This window comes from Scomber scombrus, chromosome 2 (assembly GCF_963691925.1).
Source record: "Scomber scombrus chromosome 2, fScoSco1.1, whole genome shotgun sequence".
NCBI classification, from domain to species: domain Eukaryota; kingdom Metazoa; phylum Chordata; class Actinopteri; order Scombriformes; family Scombridae; genus Scomber; species Scomber scombrus.
In genome coordinates this window covers 33,299,479-33,308,723 of record NC_084971.1, presented here as the reverse complement: position 1 = coordinate 33,308,723, position 9,245 = coordinate 33,299,479, and the positions used below count along the sequence as shown (strand labels likewise).

The window sequence follows — 9,245 nt, the reverse complement described above, 5'->3', positions numbered from 1 at the left end:
CAAGAGGCAGAAAGAGCTCGAGGTGAGTCGGCAAAAAGTCCAGCAGAGAGAGAAAGAGGTGAAGCTGCTTGAACAGGAGATGGAGGACATCAATGGCTCCGCTGACAGAACCGGGGAGAACAAAAAGGAGATCTTCACTTTGCTGATCTATCACGTCCAGAAAAGGAGCTCTGACGTGCAGCTACAGACCAGTTACCAGCAGGAAACTGAAGTGAGTGGAGTCAAAGAGCTTCAGGAGAAGCTGCAGCAGGAGATCACTGAGCTGAAGAGGAAAGACGCTGAACTGAAGCAGCTCTCACACACAGACGATCACAACCAGTTTCTATAGAGCAACCCTTCACTGTCACAACTTGGCAAACCTACAGACACATCCTGCATATACATCCGTTCTCTGAGCCACTTTGAGTAGGTGACAACAATTATGAATAACGAAGACTCTTGGCATTTATATTTAATATTTAGATTTAACTATTTAATATATTTCTACTGTCACAAATATTGCTGTAAATGTGGAGAAAGGTGATGTTAAAAAGTTCACACCATTTTTTTAAACACTGTCTGAAACTAAATGTCACAAAATGTTAATGTTATTTTCAGTGTGTACAAACGGCGCCCCATAGACAAGAAGTATGAATTTTCTTACGACGGTGAACTTGCTGTCCACTCAGCACCTCGTTGGATCATAGGACAGGTATTCTGTCCTTCTACATTATCGCTGGAACAATGACTCTCTTCCGCTCAATAGAGACTTCATTCACCAGGCCTCTGTATGCTTGGATTTCTTTTCATGGTCTTTTACCAGCCTTAGGCATGAGTCATTTTCAGGCTTCATGTGTCAGATTATGTGTTGTAATCCTTAATTTTCTTTGTCTCCATGTTTCTGAGTTAATTTTGTCACCACATGTTTTTAATATTTCTTCAGGTCAAAATGTAAACTTCTCTTAGTTCAACATTTGCATTGATGTATCTGTGAGTTGTTTATCTTCCCCTTTATGCAATATAGGGGAAAATAGATATTAATGCACTCATCACTTTCAAACTATCTACAACTGTGTTATAACCAGGCGGGGAGTTCTGGTCCTCTGAAATGAGGCCAACGCGGAAGTAATTTAAAACTGCATTCTATAAAAAGGCCACCAGGGGGCGACCGTTTTGATGTCAAAAGGACTTCCGTCTCTTTCATGCACCTGAAATTTTCAAGATGGCGCTGGTCAGATCTGATACTTCAGAGCAGAAGTCTCAGTTCTTTAAACTTTCTTCACTAAAACAGCTTCATCACAGAGAAATTAGCTGTTTTTTTAATATCACAAACTGAGATTTTATTTTAAAAAAGAAGAAATTAGAAGAATTTATATTGTCAAATGTGGATTTGAATTTGAAGTTTATTGTGTTGTAATGAATTGATTTGAATGAACATGAAGTTAATATATATATATATATATATATATATATATATATATATATATATATATATATATATATATATATATATATATATTATTATGTTATTTGTCAAAGCATATGTTGAATTTAAAGATCATGTTGGATTAAAACAGCTTTAACCCTGTAAGATATAGAAAAATAAAATTAGCACTTTTTTTTTTTTTACCTCTCAGATATTTTTTTACATTTTAGTTTTTAGGGAAATGTAATATTGCAACGTTGGGCCTAGTTGGGAGTAGAATTTCTGTATTTTTACTCACTTTGTCAGAACAGATATATAGAACATTTAAGCATTAATTTGCATAGTTGATTGCTTACTTTGCCCCATAACAGTATATGCCATGAGTAATAATCACACAATAATCAAAGTTTTATGAATATCCTTTATTAATAAAAAATACTGGAAAAATGTGTATTTACAAAACTTCTTAGCCATGTTCACTTTCAATGTGCTTTACATTAAGGTTGTCTCAGTCCCAGTCTATGTTCACTTGCAGTGATAGTCCCAAAGACAGTTCTTTCCATCTGTGAAGCACAGGCGAACATTGCACTTGCTACACAGTGTGTTTGTGTATCCATTACTGCAGTGTCTGCAGCGTCCTCTCTTTGTCTTTACTGGGAAATGTGCAATCATGTCTTTGCGTAAATCCAGTGGGGGGTGATCCCGTGACCTCTTGGCTGGGGGACTCACATCTGTTGAGGATGGTCTCTTCTGAGGATCCAAAGGGCTCGCTGATGTCTCTGTCTGTGTGTATGCGTCCGTCTTCCCTGAAGAAGGTCTCTTGGGTCTTGTGTTCACCAGGGTGAGAGAAGATGCAAGTTGTGCTTGAAACTGTTTCCTTTTCAGTATATTTTTCTTAGGCATCTTCAGAGCTTCACAGTCCCGCTTGTAGAGGAGCCAGGCATTAATCACAGCTATTGCTATTGTTATCTTGAGCCTGGAGGAATAGTTCAGGGCTTCTGCCCTTTTCTATTCAGTGAAGGTGGAGCTTGGTGGGCGGCAGGAGGGGTAGGACTCTGGCAGAGAGAAGGCGCATGTGGGCCAAGGCAGGAAGAAAAAAAAGAAAAGACAAAGGAGAGAAATAGATGAAAGTTGAAAGGACAGTAGGATGAAAATTTAAGGAGAAGTAAGGAAAGGTTAAGAAAAGGAAAAAACAGACAAAAACAAAACTAAATAAAATAAAACTAAATAAAGGTGGGGCTGCTGAGTTTGGCGCCTACAAAGGCAAATTCGCCCATCGGATCTTCTACTACGTCCGCAGAGAAGAGTCTTGCGCATGCTCAATCTTGCTGGCAACGAGTCAAACCAATCCTGTGTGAGCAACAGCAGAGTAAAATTTACATCAGATTGATATTTAGTTTCCATTGGAAAGGATCTTGGCTATTCGTTTGTGATCACCGATCTCATCATGCCTGACCCAGTTAAAGCCCCGAAGAAAGGTTCAAAGAAGGCCGTCTCCAAGGCGACCAAGACCGGCAAGAAGAAGAGAAAGACAAGGAAAGAGAGCTACGCCATCTATGTGTACAAGGTGCTGAAGCAGGTCCACCCCGACACTGGTATCTCCTCCAAGGCCATGGGCATCATGAACTCCTTTGTTGGAGACATCTTTGAGCGTATTGCTGGTGAGTCTGCCCGCCTTGCTCACTACAACAAGCGCTCCACCATCACCTCCAGGGAGATCCAGACCGCCGTCCGCCTGCTGCTGCCCGGTGAGCTGGCCAAACACGCCGTGTCCGAGGGCACCAAGGCCGTCACCAAGTACACCAGCTCCAAGTAAACCTGCTGGTTACACCAACAACTCAAAGGTCCTTTTCAGGACCACACACACCTTCACCAGAGAGCTATATTCCTGTCATCATTTAATTGTTTGTTAAATCTTATCATGATTTAACATCTGTCTGTTGATCATTATAACTCTTGCAGTATCCACTCAGTACTACAGCAATAACGTCAGTAGAAAATAAAGATCAAACCAAATATATCAAAAAACTTTTGCCCCTAACCTTAATCAGGCATATAACAGTCTAAATACAAGACCATTGATTTATGTAATGATTGAGGTAAAACAATAACAGTGAATCCACTCTTATAAGATGTCAAGTCATTTTTATTGGAACTATTTGATTTCTGGACTTTAACACACAAATACATATACACAGTCAGTGCTTTAAAATGATCATATTGACATATTTATATAGACAATGTACTCCTGTTCCTATAGACAATACAGTGTCAGGTTTTATAAATATCATTAGAGCTTATAAAAGGATCCCTGTCTTTTATACACAGTAAACCATGCTTTCTCTGTCACTCAGGCAAATGTTTAGTACTCAAATCTGACTTATGTGCCATTATTGGGCGATAAACCACCATGTGTTATATAAACCTGATGCTGAAGCATGTACAGTGTTCCTAGGCCCTGGTCATTTAATCAGACAAGCAGCTATAAACTATAGATGAAGATAGTCTGCCGTCAAATCAGAATACAGTACTAGATATTCAACAGGACAGCTCTGCCTTTAGTATGTGGATCAGAATCAGGTTTAATAACCAGGCTGTACAGGGTTCAGCCCTGTCTCTTCATCAATCCATCCCTGCACTGCTCCCAGTAAACCTCAACCTGCACTTTAATGTCCAATATTAGTATTTCATGTATACTTCTAATTTGATTGTGTGACATAAGAATATCACATCTGGTATATTACCAATCAGGACCGTTACCCTTGTAAATAATTTACTGTGTCATGATTATTTCTTATTTTACATTTCTACAATTTGTATCTTGTTTTTTTTATTGCTGGTCTTCTATTCTACTGTAATAATGCAAGTTTCCTCATTGTGGGACTAATAAAGGAATATTCATCCTATTTGTGTTCCTACTGTATGAATTTAAACTCACAGTAACATTTCAGCACCAGAGACAGGTTAAATACTATAGCCAACATTTAATAGTTCTATATTCATAGTAACTGAAAAAATGATTTGAACCAGAAGTATACATTCATATTTGTGGGGCAGTCTATTATGTAATTTAACTAGAGTTAATCACTGTAGGACTTTCTCTTTACAGATTAAGTGTGTGGCTCTTAAAAGAGCCTTTGTGTTTCAGTATCAGTGGATCAGGATCAGTGTTTAACCTCCGAAGCCGTACAGAGTGCGGCCCTGTCTCTTCAGAGCATAAACCACATCCATGGCGGTCACGGTCTTCCTCTTGGCGTGCTCGGTGTAGGTGACGGCGTCCCGGATCACATTCTCCAGGAAGACCTTCAGCACACCGCGGGTCTCCTCGTAGATCAGACCGGAGATACGCTTCACTCCACCGCGGCGAGCCAGACGGCGGATGGCGGGTTTGGTGATTCCCTGGATGTTATCACGGAGGACTTTACGGTGACGCTTAGCGCCTCCTTTACCGAGTCCTTTTCCTCCTTTGCCTCTTCCGCTCATTTTTACTGATTGGAGATTTTCCTAAGCAGTGATTTACAAGTCCAAAACCTAGATATTTATGTCTGTTCTGAGGACGCGATTGAAGACATAGGCGGGCTTTTTCTCCTTCTTTAGATTTCCTGTCCATGTGGACATGTTTTGTGCATTAGCGCCCCCAACTGAAATAATCAGAATTTACAATACAATGTGTAAATATAATGAAAGTGAAAAGAGCTGTTCCCAGTTTGAAGTTTAAACTGAAAACAATGAAATGTACAAAATAACAGTAGGGTGGTTGGGGTAATATGGGACATTGACTAATGTGGGACAACTATAAGCTCAAGTTCATTTATCTCTTCCTATTCAATTATTTTAAAGCTAACTAGTATATATATTAATGATATAAGGTGTTGATATAATGTATATGATCCATATGTAAATAAGGTAAACAAGTCAGAATTGCAAAAATGACCTGTAGGAGCCTGTAGCCTTGTTGCTGCATCACTGTGACTCTATCATCCTACCTTTCCTCCATCTGGTTTGCACAGTCCTCAACTTTCTTTACATTGTTGTTTGAAAGTCAGAAAGCTTTAACTCTCACAGATCAATGAAGCCAACAGAGTTACAGATTACACAAATAAAAATAAGTTTAATTTGTTTCAGAGCAATTCAATCAAAGGCGAGGAGAGACTTGCTCTGCATCAGTAACTCAGGGTGTCTCTGCAACCCAAAACCTCCACAACACACTTTCCCAACAAGATCATCTTTGTCTAATTATATAACTAAATAATCCTGTTGCATATTTAACAAAGTCGAACAACAGAAGATCGTTTCACAAACTGGATGAGAATGTTTTTTTTGTTGGGTAATCTTAGATAATTCATCTCTACACTGTGTTGGAACTTGAGCTAATTCTACTTGCTAAATCATACGCTATGTGTTAGCTCAGTCTGTGCGTTCGTTAAATGAAAGGATAGGAGAAGATGAGCGGTCTCACAGGCTATTTTATTTAGCAGTAAATGAATAAAACATACAGAGCTCTGGGTCGAGATCTTCCTGTCCCTGATGAACAACAGTGTGTGTCAGTTCATGAAGTCTGACGGCTCTCCTTTCCCTGACCCCTTTTATACAAAAATACAATCAGATATAATGTGTGAGGTGCTGTCTTCTCCTGATTGGCTGTTGATCTGACTCCATCCTCCATCTTCTCACAGTCCAGGATATGTGATCTTCCTGTGACCTCCTTAAACAGGCGCAATAGTGACTTCCATGTGACCCCCTTCTTCTGGAACTACACAATCACCAGACCTCCTGTGGGGGTTTTATGGTTAGTTCTGCATTGTTTAACAAAGGATGGTCAGGGCTCTGACTGAATGTTTGACCCCGCTCTCCTGTTAATAATAAACCTTTAACCTATGCAAGTGGGACGTGTCAACATCCAGAATCTACCTATTTAATTACACTTCAGGGTAAACTGTCTTCATGCATTCTTATTACACAACAAGCTTACTGCTTTCAGATTGTTACACATAGGACCACATATTTATATGAAACAAACAACAAAGTAATTAATCCCCTTATGTGATATTTTAGCAGTGGCCAATTCATAGCATATATCTACAACTGTGAACTTGATTTGATACCAGAGGAACATTGAAGCTTTGTTTCTGTAGCTTTAGCACATTGGAGGTGAATATGCAAACACTAGTGATGTGATGATGTGATTAGTTAACGACTCGATGACGACTCGTCTTCATCGCCACAGTAAAGAAAGCAGCTCAAAGACTACAGCAGTGTTCCCATCAATCAAGGTGATAACGGCTCAGAGTCTTTCAACCAGCTTTCAAATGTATTTAACCTTCCAACCAGAACTTGTTTCCCTGCAGCTCTTTCTCTAACACAAATGAAAAACTAACTCTGTCAACTGTGAATTTAAGTCAATTAAATGTGAAACTTGCATTACATTAATTGAGGATAAAGATAGCAGATGAATGAACAAGTATTGTGTGATTAAAGGACGACTGTTTTGAAGACTTTGGAAGAACAACTCTTCTGAGAGAGTATTTATCAGAGCTTATTGAACTTCTTCTAAATGGAGAACTTGCAGAGAGTGAAAGGATGGATGAGGAGGAAAATGTCAACAATGAATTAATGTTTTAGGTTCATTTTACAGACTATAATATAATATTTTCACTGTCAAATGTAATACAAATATATCAAGTGAAAAACACACACATACACATTAGACATGTACTTTACAAAACTCTATTTGACTTTAAATTGGCTGTAAAAAAAAAAAAAAAAGAAATACAAACAAAGGGACAAAAGTGTTTTATTTTATTATTTAAACTCAATCATGCTTTGAGTAAGAACAACACATTGTGATCTATCCATGTGTATAATTCATATAGAGATAATAAAAATAACCATTAATGGCAAAACCAATTATAACTGACATTTGAAACAAACTGTCCTCTATAGTGTTCATAAAGAATATAATTAAGAGGTAAGATGAATGAAAAAAATGCCTACACACTTACATTTCTACACTAGAAAAAAACATTTTATGTGCTGAACATTTGGATTATTAAATAAGGTTTACTTTAAAGAGTGTAAATAAAAAGCAATCATTGATATTTACAGATATTTTTCAGCACTGATATGAAAACAAATGGTTCTATATCACTGGTTTGACATCGATGTGTGAGTGTTTGTTCATTAACAGAAGACATCAACTTTATTTTATACATATATACTACATTTTATTTAAGACTCTATTGTATTTATATGAAACAGTCCTCAGAATAACAGAAGAAATGTTGAGAGCAGCTCTGACAGGAAGTCTGACTGAACTGCATCATCAGTCTAATCAGTGTGTTTGCTGCAACCAGAAAAGCTTCTTTTTATTACACAATGATCACCAACAGATGGTTGTTTTTATTTTAAATCTGTGAACAAACATGTGAGGCAGCTGGAAAACTTCTTTTGGTGGAGCTCGGATGTATTTTACATCATTTTAGGAGAGAAATGAGAGAGAAAAGCAGCTGAGCAATGCCGTCCGTGGTGGTGAACAGGTGATGTTTAGTTACTCCACAAACTAAATGCAGAGAGCATCAGAGCTCTACATGACTCCAATATGAAGAGAAACATGTCCGCTATCTGCTGTCTTCACTGTCAGCCTTCAGCACTTCTCCCAACAACCATTTTTTACTGTTTTGTCACTAACAGAAAACACAAGTGGCAGACATTCACCCTGCTCACAGGAGCCAGCAGCGGGGCTGAGTCTACACGGTTCTCATGGTGTGTTTAAGTGCCGCCTCCTGCTTCGGAGAGAACAAGTCTGAATTCACTCGCTCAACGTGTTGCATCTAAACTCAAGAAGTAATAATGGCAGAAGAAGCTCCAGCTCCCGCCGTCGCCTCCCCGGCTAAAGCCGCCAAGAAGAAGGCAGCACCAAAGCCCAAGAAGAGCGGCCCCAGCGTCAGCGAGCTGATCGTTCAAGCTGTGTCCGCCTCCAAGGAGCGGAGCGGAGTGTCTCTGGCCGCCCTGAAGAAGGCTCTGGCTGCCGGAGGTTACGATGTGGACAAGAACAAGGCCCGCGTCAAGACCGCCGTCAAGAGCCTGGTGGCCAAAGAGACTCTGGTCCAGACCAAGGGGACCGGGGCCTCCGGCTCCTTCAAGATGAACAAGAAGGCTGAGCCCAAGCCCGTAAAGAAAGTTGCTCCTAAAGCCAAGAAGCCCGCCGCCAAGAAACCCGCAGTGGCTAAGAAGCCCAAGACAGCAGCCAAGAAGACAGCAGTTGCTAAGAAATCCCCGAAGAAGGTGAAGAAGCCCGCAGCGGCCAAGAAAGCAGCCAAGAGCCCCAAGAAGCCCGCAGCCAAGAGCCCCAAGAAGGCTGCAAAGAGCCCCAAGAAAGTGGTGAAAAAGGCTCCAGCAGCCAAGAAAGCCCCCGCTAAGAAGGTGGCCAAGCCCAAAACCAAGAAGGCAGCACCCAAGAAGAAGTAAGCTGTCATCAGTCTGAACACTTCAACCTCAACAAAGGCTCTTTTAAGAGCCACACACCTTTCCACAAAGAGCATCATCCTGATAGTTACATGTTCAATCAGTGTCTCATAAACTGCACCATGTGACAGAAGGGATTTTATTCAGCAAAGTGATGATAGAGATTCATTAGCAATATTTATTGGGATAATGTCAGTTTGGTGGGAGATAGAGCTTCTTTGTTTCTCTCAGTACCTCTTCAATTCACTTGTGTAAAAACTGCAATTATTTATATGAATTCAACTCCTCATTCATGCAATCTGAGCTGTTTATTTATATTCTCTTTTAAGAGCCAAGCACCTTCCATTAAGAGTATGATCTTGATGGTAACATGTTT

General features: G+C 39.7%; 3 protein-coding genes across 3 annotated transcripts; 2 read left to right on the top strand and 1 right to left on the bottom strand.

Annotated features, from left to right (window-relative positions):
* Nucleotides 1-2,852: 2,852 nt before the first annotated feature.
* LOC133997920 (histone H2B 3-like) lies at nt 2,853-3,270 on the top strand. The gene has a single exon (XM_062437657.1). It carries the CDS (start codon nt 2,853-2,855, stop codon nt 3,219-3,221), a length of 369 nt encoding a protein of 122 aa, XP_062293641.1. The 3' UTR covers nt 3,222-3,270.
* A 1,227-nt stretch (nt 3,271-4,497) lies between these two features.
* On the bottom strand, nt 4,498-4,888 carry LOC133997939 (histone H4). The gene has a single exon (XM_062437677.1). The coding sequence runs from the start codon at nt 4,886-4,888 to the stop codon at nt 4,577-4,579; it is 312 nt and encodes a 103-aa protein (XP_062293661.1). The 3' UTR covers nt 4,498-4,576.
* Nucleotides 4,889-8,254: 3,366 nt separating this feature from the next.
* Nucleotides 8,255-8,872, top strand: LOC133997841 (histone H1-like). The gene has a single exon (XM_062437560.1). The coding sequence runs from the start codon at nt 8,255-8,257 to the stop codon at nt 8,870-8,872; it is 618 nt and encodes a 205-aa protein (XP_062293544.1).
* The last annotated feature ends 373 nt before the right edge of the window (nt 8,873-9,245 follow it).